The following is an 18,426-nucleotide window of genomic DNA, read 5'->3' on the forward strand; positions in this document are numbered from 1 at the left end:
ATTAGCCTGATTTTCTATTCTCTCATACTTTAAAGTTTAGAGCTTTGAATTCTATGTAAAACAATATATGTACTCCAGCAGTTGAGATTAATATCCTCCAACTGCTCGCATCCACACTTCAGCTTCTTTAGCTGGGAATGGGGAGAAGCAGGCATTGTCTGAGTAGGGTTCCTCAGACCAGTTATAGGCACCTGTTTTGCAGTGAACCAAGTCTGAAGGCAGTACCACTTTCTCATTCTTTTCATCGTACAAAAGGGAAGATTAGATGATGGTTGTAGACTTGAAAAAAAGAGTTTTTTACAGATGTTTACAGGCATTCTGTCAGATGAATTGCATCCCAACTATCTTCAACATTATTTCATCTGCCCTATAGAACTGCCTTATAAAGGAAATCCAGTAGGAGCACTGAATTTTTCTGTAAGAAATACAGTAATCTCTTGACATGGCTATTTGAGATTCAGAAATTCCATTTCTTGTTGCTAAATTGAGTTCCCATCATCTCCTACCAATATTCACAGTCACACTCAATGATTTCATAAACCCAGAGTCTCAAGTATTTGGATCAGATCAGGGCTTGAGATGCACGGTGCTGGACACTGTGACCGACCCTGGCACAGGAACATTTTTCAGCCAACCCATTTTTTTGCTTCAGTGAGAATAAGTGAATATATGCTTAAGTAGTTCGGTGATCAAGGGATGACCTAAGAGATCAACTTAATGCTTTAAGAAGTATGAGATGTACAAGAAAACAGTAGATTATAATTAGAAATAATAATTTATTTAAAAAAAAGAAAGGAAAAGGAGGAAGCTAAAGCCATCAAGGAAATCTAGTTACCCAGTTAGCAAGGCCAAAGAACAGCAGGTGTTTGATTTTGTGGTTTTTTCATTTTTACACTAGAGGTGAAAAAAAAATGCTAGAAATAATATACTCCCAATTCTCAGTAAGAATGGTAAAATTATTAACTATTTCAGAACAGCAAAAATTTTTTAGGTCCAGAATACAATGAGACTTCCTTTACAACACAGAGCAGAGAAGAATATATGAAAATGCATTCTTAATCTGAGAGTTTTATGAACATTGCAGCCAGGAACTGGGTGCTTGAAAGCGCAGGAATCCCATGACTTTCTCAGACATAAATCACTCTTACTAAGGGTAGTTACACATCTATAGGAAATAGCAGAGACTGTGAAATTGCAAGGGAGCACCAAGTAATAATTAAAGAAACAAAGATTAATTGCTAGAGATGAGCTCAAACTACAAAATATAATTTGAACTGCTTAAATCTAAGTTTGGAAATTTTACATCTGGAGGTTTTATTATACTTAGACTATCATGAAAGGATGGCTGGCTGTAAAACTGCGCATAAGTGTTTTTTTCTACAATTCGGTCCCATTAATAGATCTAATAATTGCTCCTTTCCCCGCCCCCATCCCATTTTTTGAAAGAAAGTTATTACAGCATTATGGTTAGTCACAGCAATTTTCTGTACAGCAAGTACTTTGGATGAACACATCCCACTCATAACAGTTTGGACAAAGAAGATGGGAAATTATGTGAATGCAGTCCATGTTTAGGCACGAGGTTAGGCACGAGGAAAATTCAAACTGTGAGGAAGCAGACTGAATAGGCACTTGAAATCTTTTTTCCAACAGGGGATCAGCAATAACTCATGTGACAAGTACCATGAAATAAGATATGAGATCATCTTCAGTAAATCAATCAAGCAACTGTTTCTCCACTTTATCTAAGAAGTGCCTAGTTAAATAAAATAAAATAAAATAAAATATAGAAATTAAAAAAGTAAAAGGAAAGATCTGGGAAACAAAACCTCAAGATTCTCCTTGTCTTACATCTGTGTGCTCCCTCCAGATGGGCACAAGTCATAGGCCTATTTGTTGTCCTCCTCAAGCCATACCAGCATTTCTCTTTGGCAGGGTCAATAGGTGGAACACAGAGCACCAACCCGCACCTGTGGGTTTGGTGGGGAAGGGAATAGTGGATGCCGTGTGTCTTAACTACTTAAGGGCGATGAAAGCCCAGAATTCAAAGTTTAAGCTTTCACTGGAACATGACATAAATGGACAGCAGAATGCAATCCTTCTGCCTGCAGCATGCTTTGGACAAAGAAGGAAGTTTTTCTCAGCTTTGCACTGCATTAAATTTGCTTGTATTTGTAGCCATGCTTTGAGTGCAACTACTGGATAGGACTTACAAACCTGTGTTTTTTTCTAAACACGATATGTGGTGAGATTCTCAGCCAAGAGAATAAAAAGCCTTTTTGATAGAGACGCTGAAGAATCAAGGGTCTGGGGTATCTTTAGTTGGGGGAGAGGGTGCATCACTTGAGCTTTGATATCTTAACTGGATCCCATGGTCCTAATGAATGGCTTTTGTAGATGTGGTCAACACAGTAACTCTCCCTTCTAGAGAAAGCCATCATGGTGTGTTTACATCATATAGATGTCAAATCCTCATTATTGTGTTCCTCCCAAGTCTGCTGACACCCCCATTTCTTTCCTGCACCAAGCTCAGACATAAGATAAAACTATATATGGTTCAAGTTAATGTTCAAGTGATAGAAAAAAAAGAATGAGAAATTACATTCAGAAGAGTGTTTTATATGCCTACTCAAAATGCCAAGGCCAGTTTTTGTCTCCTTCAGCACCCTTCTGAAAGGTAGAATACTGCAAGACCAGTGGTTTCAGTCTGACCTGATTTACAGGACAGAACAGGATAAACAGGTGGTCATTGTCACTTAGCTACAGGCTGTATAATTACCTAAAACAGTAATTAAATCAAAATTACTGCAATAATAAAATGGTGTTAGAGAACTGTTCTTTAAAATATACTAAGGGCATCAGAATTATCAATTTATTTTACCTTTCTTATAGTTTCTTAAGCAAATTAATCAAATAGTCATGAAACTAGAAGACGGATTTGATATTTACATTCTCTGTGGTTTTGGGCACAAAACTCATGATGGTGAAGACAAAGAGTTCTTACTTGTTTACCATGAAACTATAACACAGTGATGAAGTAGCACAATGATGGTGTGTGTACGCTGTGAACTCCTTGGCAAGGGAGTCTCTGTTGCAGCCTTCTGCCCACCTGTTTGCCACTTTCTGTCACCAAGGTACACTCGAATACAGGTAGCCTGGCATCTTGACTGGGGTCTTCCAGATAAAGCATGGGGTGATCCACCAAGTCTTTAGCATTCTCTGTACCACTATGGTGAACAAATCATGAATGTTGTTGGAGAAAACAGGTGAGATTTTGAAAGTATTGCATTTCAGGAAGAGACACTCAACTGGGGGAGGAGGTATTAAGTGACATGGAGGAACAATAAACCTCTATTTTGATGGTGGTAAGGTCACAGAGATACCAATTTTTTTAATAGGTTTACAAGCATAGTTGCAATATCAGGAGTTAAGTCTTATATTTAAGTTGTGTTAATAAACTATAGTGATATTTTAGAAGAAAAAAAAAGAAAAAGTGTTAGAAGTTAATTGAAAAACTCTACTTTTTGTCTACTCGACTAGGTAGATGAACTACTGTTCCAGAAATCTTAACTACATCATACTGTTCTCATCAGAATGAATTCTTGGTAGCGAGACTTTCATTGGCAGTTAGAGTATGAAATATAAGTGAAAAGCTTACAGGTAGGCTTATATGTTTAGATTTGAAATTATCTACATTACCAAGATACCAAAAAGAGACATAGTGTTTATCTTTCTGTATGCATTCACACCATTGCTTTATAGTGGGGAAAAAATGTCCTTCCCTTCATCCTGTGTCGTAAGCTGCTCATGGAATAGAAGCCTATCTTTTTGTAGCAGACATCCTAAGCCTGCCCCCTCCCACAACTGTAAAGTTCTGAGTAATCCTGACGGGCAGCATAGCAATGAGTGTAGATTTCTTGCTAGTCGCTGTAGATTTTAGGCCTTTTCTCCATAAGCATATTCCTTGCTTTTACAAGGATTAATTCATGTGCTTATTTTCATGTCATTTACACAGATAGAATACTTAGTCTGCATAAGGTCAGGCACACATCTAAGTGTTCAAATGACTGGGATATAAATAGTCCGTGTCTTTGGCTATTTAGAACCCCATTGCTCATGCATGCTTATCAGTTTCAGTAGAAGTTTTGCGTGTGCAAGAGATACAGGGTCACATTTCAAATGATGTCAGCGAGTGCTCCAGAAAACTTTGCCAAACTGCAAAGCTTGACCAGTGCAGAACCATTTGACTGGCTGCCTCATTTCTTTCTCTCCCTCCACTGCAGGGCAAATAGACACATTTAACTATTTTTCATTATTTATTTTTCCCAGTAAGATATATGGTTATTTACCTGATTTGGTTTCTCAAAGTAAATTTTAATAGATATTCCACCCCCCTGCCCAGTGAAAGTGAGTTCAACAGTTATGTAAGGCAGAGGCCAGCCAGCCACAGCCTTGCCAGTACCCCTCAGCCCTGGCTTTCAACACAGTTGTTATTCCAGTAATGTCTCTCTCTCAAGCTGTGGCTGCCAACTCTGTTCAAATGTGTGGTGGTTTTCTGCTGTGGGCAAAAAGCCACCAAGACTGAAGCTGGATCCATGAAACTCATTTCATGGCTAAATGCCGATGCCTTTAACCATAACTCTCCATAGGTAATAAATGGTGAAAGTATGGCACAAAGCAGCTTTTTCGGGGTGAGGGAGGTAGGCATCTCTCTGTGCTGGAATATGAAAAAGTTCGTTGCCCCAAAGCAACAACATTCTAATAGTTTGGGGAAGAAATAAAAAAGATACCACCCCCCTTTTTTTTCCCCCAGTTGATTTTTTCATGGGTGAATTTTAAATGGCTATTTGTGAGGAAACTACTTTTATCCCAAACAAGGATTCATCTGTCTGCTTTTGCAAGGATTAAGTCTACACCAAAAGGGAAACAAAACTCACCCACATTATTCCTGTCTGCGTGGAATTTACAATAATGAAAAGAAAGCACCTCAGCCATTTGCCATGGGGCGTCTGGAAGGCTTGTGTTTTCATTTTACTAACTAGCTCCTTAAGGAGGGCAATTCACATTTCTCCTGGAAAAACTTCTGCAGACAGGTGAGATGTCCAGCGAGAGATGTGACCTCTTCAAAATCTATCCAGTGTTTCAGCAAAGAGTAAAGACCAAATCTGCTGGTGGAAGACTGGTTACCAGAGTAACAAACCAGATAATATGCTTTTATCATCCATCCCCCTTACTTCACTGTCATCAGTAAGACTGTACAGATTAAAACTGATGGGACCATTTAATTTTGTATATCTTACGATGAGTGCAGCTGCCTACTTCCTAATAGAGCAAATATAAGGATAACCATATCTCTTCTGTATGAACTGGTATTTATTATACACTGAAGTTTCTCTTCTAGTTGGCAGACATTTTTCCTTCTGTACTAATCCTAAAGCCTGATATGAGAATGTTATTCTTTCCAGCATAAATTCATAAAACTCAGTGTTCTGCCATGTAGAGGTTACTGAGCTAGCTTTGCATGAGCTAGTTAAGATGTGAGAACTGGTTAAGTTGCCTTAGTTTTGGACTCTTCCAAGCTAGTATGCAATTCTTCCCAGCAGAGTTAATTAGCTTAGGCATCCAACCAGCAATTTTCACAGCAAACTAACCCAATTATCTCCGCATGATACGACATTGTGTCATGTCTGAGCTCAGAATATGTCTGTCTACATATGGGAAAAATTAACCACAGGTTGTGCCATTGAAAATAGCAGTGGGTGCTCTAGGGAGAGGGATAGTTCTCTTCTGCCCTTCATAATATGAAAATCTGGACTAACAACCACATAGTGAGCACTTTGCTATATGCTCAGATTTTGTGCCAGCTATCTTTTAAGTCAAAATCATTAAAAGTAAAGGGCAGGAGGAGCCCAGGGTTCTAACTTCCAGAATGTAGCATAAAGCAAAATCTTTTTGACATCCAGTTCAGCATTATCTAGCAATTCTGTCATGGTTGAGTGCTCTCACTAACTTGATAACAACTCCAATTCAAGCAGAACAGTGCACTGCAAGTGCTGATGAGCTACTGGTGGCTCCAGAGAGACTCGGAGATTCAGGGGAAACCTCTGACAACACACTTTTATCAGCAGTGTGGTATTTTTATGACCTACATTCCTATAGTACTTCAGCTTTTCATTGTACATATAAATTTATTCTTGTTCCCAAGAAGCGAGGAAGTACTTCTCCCATTTTCCAAAGGACAATGGATGTGCAGGGATGTCTAAAGCTTTAGCCAATGCCAGGCTCAAGAAATCTGTGATAGATTTAGGATCTGAACACTGGTCTTCAAAAGGCTAAGGTGGGCCACTGACGGACTTTCTTCTGTGACAGTTACAGAAGCTATGTTGGTTTAACTATAGTACAACATATAGAAGTGTAAAGAAAGAAGCACGTTATAAAGAATAAGTGGGAGAACATAATTTTCTGTAGGAACTTTAGTACACTTAATTACACTGATACTAACCATATCCTGAGCAGAACACATCTATGATAGCCTCAGGAAGCAGTGCTTGCTAAGTGGCCGTGTAATTTAGTTGTTCAAGTTATTTTTCACACTTGCATTATAAATATTGATCAATCCAATGCTGAAAAGGGAGGCATTAGACTGTTTCTTTTGCTCTCAACTTCAGGTTTAGCAATATCTACTCAGTCCATTGAAAAGCTGCCTGCTTTCACTATAGCCATTGTAAGCGTTTAGGCATTTCTGTATCTATTATTTCCTGCTTTCTAGGAGGAAGATAGGAATACAGTAAGATTTTCACTGCAAACCTCTCTTCATCAACCTTTATAGAAAGAGAATTCCATGCACACACTCCATGTTACCTCAGGGAATGTGGACTTACAGTAGCAAGCCTTGCATTACTCCTGAAAACCTCTACATTTGATGCTAACACAGAACCAGTAAGTATAACCCAGATACAGACCTTTTCTGACAAAACCAGCTGTTACCATTTCAGAGTACTGCTAAGTAAGGTACAGTTCCAAGTATGGACTGGTCTTGCAGCAAAGATCCCTGGAGAAATAGAGTCAGAACTCCAGACTCCTCTGTTTCTTTTCTTACTAATTATCCTATTGCAGTTGCTGAGACTTGCCCTCTAGATTTCTGTCAGCACTGTGTCACTGTTACAGTAAATGACAGCATGATTGTTTCAGCATATTTCAAAGACTGTGCAGTCAAGAAAGATGTCCCTTTCTGAAGGCATGTTGTGCTTTTTTCACTAGTTACACCTACAGACATATTGATGTCAGCTTTGCATTGATCAGTGATGCTTTGTGTGTTGTTCTCTTGGAAATTCAATTCCCTTGTAAAATCCGAAATTTGATGCTACGTGATGCATTCAGCACAAAGTCTTAGACCTTTCAGGTTGCACGGTTTCTGGCTCCTGGTCTTCAGTACAGAGTTCTGTCCAGACTCTTCAGTAGTTGCCCTCAGAGCAACCATATAATGCTAGTTTCTACTTTCCATACCTCTTGCAGAGCCAGTTGTGGGATATCCACTTGCACTTAGAATATCTCAGCTCTGTACATGATTTGAGATACCTTGGAGTGAAATGTAATATCCTATGTTATATATGACACTACAGTCTTCAACTTGTCAGAGACACTGAAGAATAGTAATAGCAGGCAAAATATTTTTAAATAGAAGAGATGTAACCTCTGAGAGCCAGTCACACCTTTGGCATGTCCCCTTGGAGTCATTTTTACATTCCTAGCAGTTTCCTTACAGAGCACAGCATATGTTCTCATTCTTGCATATACATATACTACAAGACATAGATAAGAATATACGTAATGGAAACAAGATCTTGTTCTGCTCACTGCTCCTAAAGAATCATTTGCATTAAAGATGATGCCAAGCTCCCAATTTCAAGCTGACTTGTTATAAAAATGCCAAACCAAATGATGAACCAACCCATGCAGAAGGCTTTCATCTTCAGGTCATTTTTTTTCCCTCCTCTCCCACCCTCCCTTTTTTCCCCCTAATGGATAATAGCATTTGCGCGGATATAACTTCCTTAGAACTACAGTATTACAAACTCAATGGTATTTAAGCTGTAGATTATAATTGGCATGATAAAGGATCACAAGTGTATCTTTTTTGTCAGCTTGTTCCATTAAGAACCTCTAACCATGGATCATTGATGTAACAAATCATTATGGCCCATTGTGTCAGTTCATCTGTTGGGATCTGTGCACTATAAGCATGACAGATTTCCTCTGCAGCAATTACAGTCTATTGTGACAATAGGATTTAATGAATATAAACAACAAACCACATAATCTGTTATTACAGAACAGAGCTATGCACCCAGATGGGAATTAAGTTCCTAGACATTGCCAGTTGCAGTTTTTAAAATTGTGACTATTTCAGTCTTCATGTCATTAGATGCAATGCTCTAATTTACATCATACATTTACCTCAACCCTGGCTGGTGAAAGGTCTTTAGAATTTAAAGTCTAACCCTGCAAGTATTCTGTGATTTCGTTTTTTCTGAGTAGACATGACCTTTCAGGTTTTTAGACACTGCCTGTCTTTCACTGTCATACTAGCCATGCTGTTAAAGTTTCGGTACAGCACTGTAGATGAAAAAAGCAAATACAATAAAATTGGTCACAGAAATAAATGAAACAGCAGAACGTTCCTGTATTGTTTCCAAATAGACCCTTCTACTTAATTTTTACAAATGCTGGGTAAATTGCTACACCTGTGCAAATCTGTAAAATCAGAGTGATTGAAATTTTGCTGATTGATGCAGCTGAAGGTCTGACCTAAAGGCTTTTGACACATATTTGTGAAATTAATACTCTCTTTCAAAGTACAGATTTTTAGCTTTCAAATATGACTTCTCTACTTGAGTACATCAGAGGTTACAATTAGAGTGCTGGTACAGCTATTTTTTCATCTATGCAGATGGGCACTACAGGAATATATACTTTGTTTCAATAACTGAAAATTAACCATAAAGAATATATTAAGGCGGACTACATGTGGATGAGCTGTGTAAATGCCATTGTGAGTTATCACCGTTATCACATGCTTTTGAGAAGAAATCACCAATTAAACACACTTCTGCACGCTTCTTGTATCAAAAGGGGAAAAGACTCTTACCCTTACCTAGCATGCGAACACATTTGGCATTCTGGTCAGGACTATCAAATGAGATTTCTCCGCACCTCTGAAAAAAAAAAAAAAAAAAAAAAGGATATATTTAGTTAAAGGCTCTGTGATGGTATCCCTGCCCTTGTCCTCTGATACCCCTGTTTATGTTTTGGAACTAGAGATGTACAAAGACACATTGTAAACATGTCAAAATCGAAAGAGTTTCAAGTAGACAAAGTTTGAGGAAGAGTGACATCACTAATGTGCAAGGATGGGTCAACACTGTTTTCTAGGTTGTTCATCAAGAAAGACTGGAGGTAAAACCTATTACTTTTGTATCTATGGCTTAAGTTACTGCCTGATCCATGTTACTGTTTGTTACCACCAGATCCAATTGTACAGGAGGCCTCATTTACCACTGGTAGACATTGTAGCCCTCTCCGGTACACTGATTTAGTTGTCACAGGGCTGCACCCTAAAAAGCATCTGTGAAACGGTGCAGTTGAAAACAAAACAAACAGCTATGCTGATCCAACAATTTGCATTTCTGTAAAATGAACTTATTTACTCCCCCTCCCAACTCTTAAATATTTATCAAGGAAAGCTGTCATTTCACAAAATTTGAACTCTCCGTAACACCTATGAGTAAAATTGTTTTTTGTAAGGTACAAATAATTTACAACTCTATGGTAATATGTTTTGTTAATGAAAAATAATATTCACATGTACAGATGTATTATCAGGGCTGATGCTCTGTCCCTGCACAAACCCAGTGAAGGAACATTATTAGAGTTAGGATTAGAATACAGAAGTGCTGGGTTGCTTTCAATGAAAAGACATAATTTTTGAGTCCTTTATCCAGACAGACATATCAGTTTAGCTGCCAGGAGAAACATAGTTGGTGTGGCTCATGGGTCTGATCCAGCTCCGATTAAAGTCAGTCAGTGTACAGATCACACTCCCTTCAGTAGTGGTTGCCTCAGGTGCTACAAAAAAAGATTCTATTTTGTCCCACTACACTGATAGCTCATGATGTGGGCTTAAGGACAGCCTCAGATTTTATAGGTAAAAGTGGTCTGTACTTCCTTATCTACATATTTATGGGTTTGGTATCTATGACCAAATGTGAATAACAGCACAGTGGTTCACGTTTGGAAAAACCACTGAGAGCTATCCATTTCCCTTCCTCTTCCTTTCTCTCTCTTAAGCAGTTTCCCCTTTTCAGCACCTATGGCTTGCTTTCTTATGTAAGACAAAGTGGTTAGTACTGTCTTTTTCTTTTATCTTTTTCAAATAAAAGTGACATTTACAGCAAATATTAAAACCTACAGAGAATCATGTAAGTAAAAGAACCCAGAGCTTCAAAGAAGATGATACACAGCAACATTTTCATAAATGAACAACATATTTGGAACTCACTATTTTAAAAATAGCCTTCACCTCCCTCCCACTGAAATAAACACAAACAAACAAACAAAAGCCCATCTCCCACACAGAGTCTTTTCATATATCAGTACATCTAAAAAAAGCAAACAGACGCCTGTATTAACCTTCCTAGGTGGGAGCATGTTCTATAAGATTGTAAAAGAAAAACAACACCCAGCATTTCAAAGCTGATTTTACAAATGCTCTTATACCAGCTCCCTATCAGGAGAAATAGAAATTTGCTATTTGTTCTTCTAGGAAGAATGTTAAGATCTTTTCACAGAAATCTTTCAGCTTCTTCATGACCATAAGTATACTTAGACTCAGATGCAAGAAAACACGTCAAAATTAATTGCCCACCTCACCCCTAATTTTATGCTGCTCTTTGAAAACCTTTGGTTATTTTTGATTTAGTCCCTCAGACGTATTGTATGTTACAGACATATTCATATAAACATCACATTTCAGGCTGGCAAACGATGTCTTACAATACCTAACAATACTCACCAGTCCTAGTGTTATGAAATTGGTAAAACAGCTAACGTTCCCCAGAGTCCACTAAGATCCCACAGAATCCATTTTGATGATGGATGAACTTTGAAAACTTTGCAAGTAAGATTCAGATACCCGTATAGAAGTTCATAGCCTTATCTGAATTTTCTTAGCCCCTACAATTCACAGAACTGACTGAAAATCATACTACAACAGTCAGCCTAGGAGATTTTTCACTACTACCACTGCAGCTGAAAACACCAGGAGAAAAAGCTTCTGCAGCCATTTAATTTCTGATGCTAATAAAAGCTCATAGGTACACATCAACGGGCTGAAACATGAGCTGTTACCAAACTCTCAGAGCATCTGAAAAAGAGTTTGCTGGATCCTGGATGTGTAAAGTGGCACCGAATTACAGCAGGGGCTCATTTTTGCTCATCTGAAAAACAGAGTTCTTTGGGCATTTTTGCTGTTAGTGAACGTTTTCCATGAACAAGAAGGAATGACTTCAGGATTTAATCTTTAGGATTAAGCTGAGACTTTGCCACCACTACTGTGAATTCCTGCCAGTGTTGGCTACGCTTCTCCTGTCCTTTTCCTGGCCCAGATTACTTCCCTTTCTGGTTTGGGTTTGTTCCGCCTGCTTGTATATCAGGGCTGGTACTGAGAGACGAGGCCAAAAGCATCTCCAGTCCCAATGCATTTCCAAACTAGTCCCACAGCAGCTGCTCATTCTGTCCTGAAAGTTTCCAAGTTGGCTACAGAGTCAGTAGTGGATCCATCAGAGAGCAAGAACAGGACTTTGACATTGGATCCATCAGAGAGCAAGAACAGGACTTTGACATTAAGTGCTGGTTATTCTACTTTTTAATTTCAACCGGTCAGAAAGCAGAGAGAGGAGAAGAATAACCCCAGACATATCTGCTATACATATGCAGACCTATTGCACACGTGTAGATCACCATATATGTCTGTTGGGGAAGCTGAGAGAAATATGACATCTCTCTTAAAGACTGGCTAAACAGCCTCTGGAAGCTGCTGCTTATAAGCAGCACTACCTGTATTCATAGGAATCAGGTCTGGAGGAAGGTATCAGTTTTCTGTTCCCATTTTAGAGAAGCAAGAGTGTCAATGGTGAGCTGTAAAGACTAAACACATTATCCAGTTAGGAAGAGCAACAAACTCAAACAGAAAAGCTGCCTCTGAACTTTATTTCTTGAAATCTATAATGAGGTTGGATTCGTAGTTCTGACCTATATTTGAAGCTCTTTAAAGGTCTAAGAATTCACTCTCTAAAAATAGGATAAATCATATTCTTGGATCCTGAGTTTGGGGTATTTTAGATCTCAGTCTCTCACAAGTGGCAGAAGAAAAGTTCATGCAGAGAGCGGCTGGAAAATTGATTCTAGTCAGTTGTACTAATGCAGTAATGCATCTCATTTTACTTCTCCAGTATTACGTGATCATTCATAGGCTGGGTTTCCATTTCCAGCATGCCTGGGCTCACACCACCTGCATTTGAGGATTTGATATGGGCTGTATGTACCCTAGAAAGAATATATCCTTAGTGGGGTTTTTTATGTTGTAGAGAAAATTTTATCTATGAAAAAACTGGTTTTGAAATAATTCTATTAATCTTGTGTTTGTATGGTAAATTAAAGCATTACATGTTTTAAGAAGAGAGAGAGATGCAAATCAAGTAATTGAAAGAAATAGGGCTAAATTCTTACCTATAATAAAATCCAGCATGTAAAGATCTGAAAGTTTTTGTCATGAGAATTGCAGTAAGTGGCATGTTAATTTTCTACTTATTAAATGCATATAATTAACATTTAGCTATATTAATAATTTTAGACTGTATAGTGTTTAAAAATATAATAGTTTTTCTGGCATGAAATTTGAACATGCACAATTTTGACCTTTTTAAGCTGCAGACAATGAAGTTTTGAAAAGCCAGCTTAGTCAGCTAAAAGGTTATTGAAGTAGGAACCATATTTATAGGCTTCACTGTTCTGTTCTGTTCTGCACATCTTGATTATGGTGTTCAACATATATGTCTCTTCAAATGTTGCAATAACCAACGAGGTACTCAATGTACATGATCAGCCAAACATGACAACAGATTGGATAATTTTCCTTTTGCAGAAAGTGACAGGGATTATTATACCGACAGAGGAATTGTGTTAATTGCACATTGATTGCATGCCAAATAGTTTTAAAGAATCCATCTGATTTCTTTTTTTAAAGTAGCCTTAAGTTAATGTGCTTCACTTTTACCAATAGGAGAAAGAAGTAGAGTGTACATAACAACACTTTTGGTAAAAGAGCTTTTTATTTCCTTTTTTTTTTCAGAGTACTGCATATAATTTCACATTCTTTCAGAAATGAGAGTTAAAAGATATACTTGTGGATACAACTGATTAAAAGAATTTAAAGTAAAGCAAATGGCTTCTATGCTTCTATAAAAGAATGGATGAGCTCAGAGGCAAAAAATGCTCCTGTTATTCATATATCTGCTTTCCTTTTATGTTCTTTTCTTCATCATCTTTAAAAAAGTAATTGAGTAAAGTCCTCTAGTATGTAAAAGCATGATTCTAATTGCTTAAGGAATTACAGACGTGAAGTCTGTTAGTGTGAAAAACAACAGTACTTCATAAGTTTTAGCAATCTTTTAATAAAAACAACTGGCTACTCATATAAATAGCTGAAAATTAAGGGCAATATTTCACAAGGAGCCAGGCCACATTCTCTTTGTTTTCAGGCTGCCTAGGAGGAGATTTAAGGTGGATTCATCCTGAATGCTGGTGAAATATCAGAGTGTAGGAACTGTAGGATTTCCAATGCCTTGTTACATTGGTGGTATTTCCAGTTCTGTCTGTCCTCTCTGACAGGGACAAAAGAAAGTACAGGAACGACCAGAGCAGACTGACACATGTAATCTGTCCTGGCCTCAGCCTTTTCACAAGCACCTCCCCCAAAATGAAAGCCTTCTAATGATATCTGTTAGTGATTAAATCAATGTTTATGTGAAACAAGGAAGTTCCCTACCAATACTCTGTGTAATCTTGAGATGCACTTAAATGTCAAACACGAATTTTTCTTTATCTTTACCCATGGCCTTTGTTGGCCTTAGCAAAGGAAATTAAGCCAATGTTTTTTATTTGTTTAGAGATTAAAGCTTATTTTCTCTATATCACACCTTAATTAAAATTTAACAGGCCTGTATTTGATCAATATTCTATGGACTGAATGACTGCAAAAAGCTCACCCTATTCATGTGACTTTGAATTGCCAACTTTGAATTCCTCAGGAACTTTACTTAGCCTTTCTCACATGAAAACATGTGTATAATGAATAAAACTTGAGAATTGCATATATGAACATTCCCATTGGTAGCAAATACCACTAGAATCTTTCAGCTAACAAAATTGCCCAAGATCTATAGAAATTGTGATTGTTCACACATTACCTCCCTGGGCCTTATTCCCATAATGATTATAGATAACATCTTATACTTACCTGAAGATGTAGACTGCATTTGGCAAGTTAAGTGTTCCACTAAATTGCGCCACAAAAAAGTACTCTTATCTTGAACTGGTATGTATTGTGTGTGTATGCCCACCCAATTATAAATGTGGTGTAATCACAGTACACTGACAATTGACTTTAAAATACTATTAGCAGCCAGAATGCTACATTTTCTGCTGTTCAAATTACTACTATTACATTGCAACTATTGTATCACAGCTATACTACATTTAATGGGTAAACTTTCCAGCTTCCCTATTTATCATCAACAATGAGGCATGCTTAAAATGAGAATTCCAGTTCTATTAACATCTGGATGATTTTCTGCACAGTAGAATAGTTACGTCTGGCAGACTTGTTTTGAGAGCTCCTCCCTTTCCAAGATTTCCCCATAAAAGAGAAGGCTTCTCTTCCCTCCAGGAAGTTAAAACATGTTGTTCAAATAACCTTTCAACACTGTCAGTGTCAATCTCCAGCAGCATCTTGGCAATGCATTTCATTCTGGAATTTACCATGCTGTAGACCCTCAGCTACTCTGAACAGAAGACACAGCAAAATAAGTAATTACAACTAAACTGAGCAATAATTCCCAACCAACCATTGTTGCCAGTAGTCAGCAACTTGTTTGTGGGCTAAATAGCCTGAGGTGAACCTTTAGGGAGTTCATTTTCTCACAAACCTGTGATTTACTATGGTTAAGAGTGGTTTGAAATGGATTAATGTTGCTGGAAAATGGATATAGCAGTTTAACTGCTTTGTTTTCTTCTTCAGTTAAGGAAAAAAAAGAAGTCTAACAATGTGTGACTACATTAGGGAGGCACCAGTAGCCCTGACGCTCCTGAGAATCTGTCAGTGTTTCAGTATGGCATCTCTACTTTTAAGTGTTTATAACATGGGCACTGGGAGCCAAATCTACAATTACCAAGTAATAAACATGTTAGTTTTTAATAAGCAATAAGTCACAGTTGAGTGTGCATTAACAGGCGAGGCACAACTTGTAGGCATGTTCTGAGGGGGTGCCATCATCCAAGAAATGTTAAAGAGCAGACTAATTTTTTACTCTCATGGGATGAATCTGTATTACAGTTTATTTTCTAGTTTATATTTTAAAGAATGTAAAACATCTGTAGATTACGTAATGGATCCTCCCACCACAAAAACAGTTCTAAGTGGGAGGGAAGATGAGAGAAAAATATCAATACTAGGGAAAAGGCAAATTCGTTGTCTCTATTTATTGTTGCTCTGATGTGAAACATCAAAGTTCTCTGTATTTAAACATTTTCTGGACCACATAATTGTCTTTCCTCCTCCTCTGAGTTGCAGAGCTGGGCTGTTCTAGCTATGGTCACTGCTATTTTAACTTTCATTTTCTATTGAAATATGTAACAGGAGGAAAATACAGGATTAATTTGTGAAAATTTAGGTCTCAGCTTCAACCACATGCTTTTCTCACATATTTCTCACTGACTTGCTGGATCAAAGGAAGGGTCAAAGCTTCAGAAGTACTGACTGGCACACCACTCTTTCCAAGAAGCAAATCAAAGGGGTGTGGGAGATAAAATCTCCTGAAGAGTCTCCTCGGGCTATTCAGAGCAATGTGGGATGAATTTTGGCACCTGCTTATTTGTGTGTACCATGGCATACTATATGCTTTGCATACAAAAGCACAGTCTCAGGAAGGACAAGAAGACAGTGCCAGTAAGCCCACACGAGCATGGGGTTTCTCCTGCCTAATAAAACTGTCTCCCTGACCACTTTCTGAGTGAAGAAACTACTTACCCTCAGTTCCTTGCTTGTGTACCACACACAGCTTGGGCCTGAAGGTAGGGGTGTCCCATGGATAGCTGTACAACTGGAGAATTGGTTATGCAGTTAAAAGGAAGCTTTTACTTTTCTCCTTTTTTGCTCTCTTTCTCTCCTTGCTCTTTCTCTAAGGTAACTCAGTGTTTGATGTCTGCCATCCATGAGGGACTCTGCAAATAAAACTTCCTATGAACGAAATCCTTCCTGCAGTGCTGTGTCACTGCATGGTGCACCTAGGCCCAGCTGCTGTGCACAGTGGACACAGGCAAAGCGCGGTCTTGGGCCTTGTTTTCGTTAGCTGTGTAGATGGTTTCAGTGGCCACAACATGAAAACCTCCCTTCTGATTGCATCTTCTGAGCTTATCACCAACCACTTACAGCTTTACTCCCAAATTTGGTTCTGGTTATCCTTCTCAAACATTTTGAGCTCTTGTGCCTTGTACACATTTTTAAACTCTTTTGCCACTGTAAGTGATCTTAGCGTATGAGCCCTGTCCTCAGCTGTTCTGTACCAGTGGCCTGGCATCTGCCCAGCGCATTACCAAACACCTACTGTAAAAGTGGGCACCTATAGCAGTATTTTAGCCCATTAACACATGCTTCTACAGTCATAACTATCAATTGGAAGTACTCTTCTATTAGTGTATTTTGGAAAAGGAAATGAAACCAAAAAACACGAAATAACCTTAGCACTGCAAAAGTGACTTTCAGAACTTCAAGCACAGCCAGCATACATCATATTTCTACATACAGAACATATGGAGCTAAAGAACAGCAAGTGTTGTTTTGACAGAAAAAATCTGTATTTCAAAAATTGTTATATTAGACCTCGGGGAACAGCATCTTCTGCATTAAAAGAAAGTATCATTGAAACTAACACAACTTTTCAACAACTTTCAAAGTGCGATTAATAACATGGATTAATAATAATGGAGTCATACAAATGCCATTTTTTGTCAGGAAAGATTTAGACGATACCGCAATAACCACTATAAACATATTTCAGATACAGGGAAATCCATGTTTTATGGACATATTAGTTGCAGTTTCCAAGATTGCAGTCTTTTGGAGCAATGCTAAAAAGACTAATTTTCTCCCTGAAAATAATTCCCAGAAGCAGAGACTTTTTTCAATTCTGTTTTTTTTTCTTTTTAAATGCGTGAAAGCATCAATTCAAAACAGGTGTACTGTTGGCAAGTGCAGCACGAAGCTGCTCTTTTATCTTCTCTCACTTCTCAGCAGATCCTGGTTATAATCTCTTAGTCTATCCTGGAGACAGTAAAAGAAAAGGACAAAGCTCCAGCAAATGTTTCTTTTACTCGTTGTTAATCTCATCATAAGAGTTTACACAAGAAACGAATTTCCCAGGTAGCTTCCTTCTTCTCTTGTAGTCCCAAGGCCTTCCCAAGTGATGTACATCTTGATTCCCCATACAAAAATTGTAAAACCATTTTTTTCTGAAGAGGCTTACTTTAGAATTCAGAAACAACTGGAATAAAAACAGCAAAGAGACTCCATGGGAACAGAATGTCCCCTAGGTCTGCACTCAAAGTCTTCTGCAGCTATCAAACACCAGTCTAGAGAAAATAAAGCTATGATAGTTTCATAGATATCTGTGACTGTCATAATCCTGTTTTGCGAACAGGTATTCAAACAAGTCTGGAATGATACAGAGTTCACTTTGATGTGTAACCCAAATAAGATCCTAAGTAAATCAGAGGGCAAAAGACCTCTTAAGTCACTCTACTGCAAACACTTTACCTGCCACACCTTTGTTTTCTTAAAAAGTTTTCATCACTAAGGGACACAAAACTATTTCAGACTTGATTATGAAGAACTGTATTTGTGCAGAAGAAAAAAAGATCATGTACCTCACACTCTAAATAAACAGGACATACAGAAAAGCACAGTATAGAAGAACTGTAATATTTAGTAAAAAGTGGGGCACAAATTAATTTCACAGAATGCCTCTGTACTAAACCAGATTTCTTTGTAATCCAAACAAGAAAAAGGAAATAGTTACTATTCTTTCAGGCATT

The 18,426-nt window shown here is 38.0% G+C and overlaps 1 protein-coding gene across 1 annotated transcript in view; it reads right to left on the reverse strand.

Moving 5' to 3' along the window:
• PDE7B (phosphodiesterase 7B) overlaps positions 1 to 18,426 on the reverse strand; it is a 181,051-nt gene that overhangs the window by 111,677 nt on the left and 50,948 nt on the right. Inside the window, exon 3 of the mRNA XM_055713436.1 lies at positions 9,155 to 9,215. Coding sequence (XP_055569411.1) covers positions 9,155 to 9,215 — 61 coding nt within the window. The remainder of the gene's footprint in view (positions 1 to 9,154; positions 9,216 to 18,426) is intronic.

This window comes from Falco cherrug, chromosome 6 (genome assembly GCF_023634085.1).
Source record: "Falco cherrug isolate bFalChe1 chromosome 6, bFalChe1.pri, whole genome shotgun sequence".
NCBI classification, from domain to species: Eukaryota; Metazoa; Chordata; class Aves; order Falconiformes; family Falconidae; genus Falco; species Falco cherrug.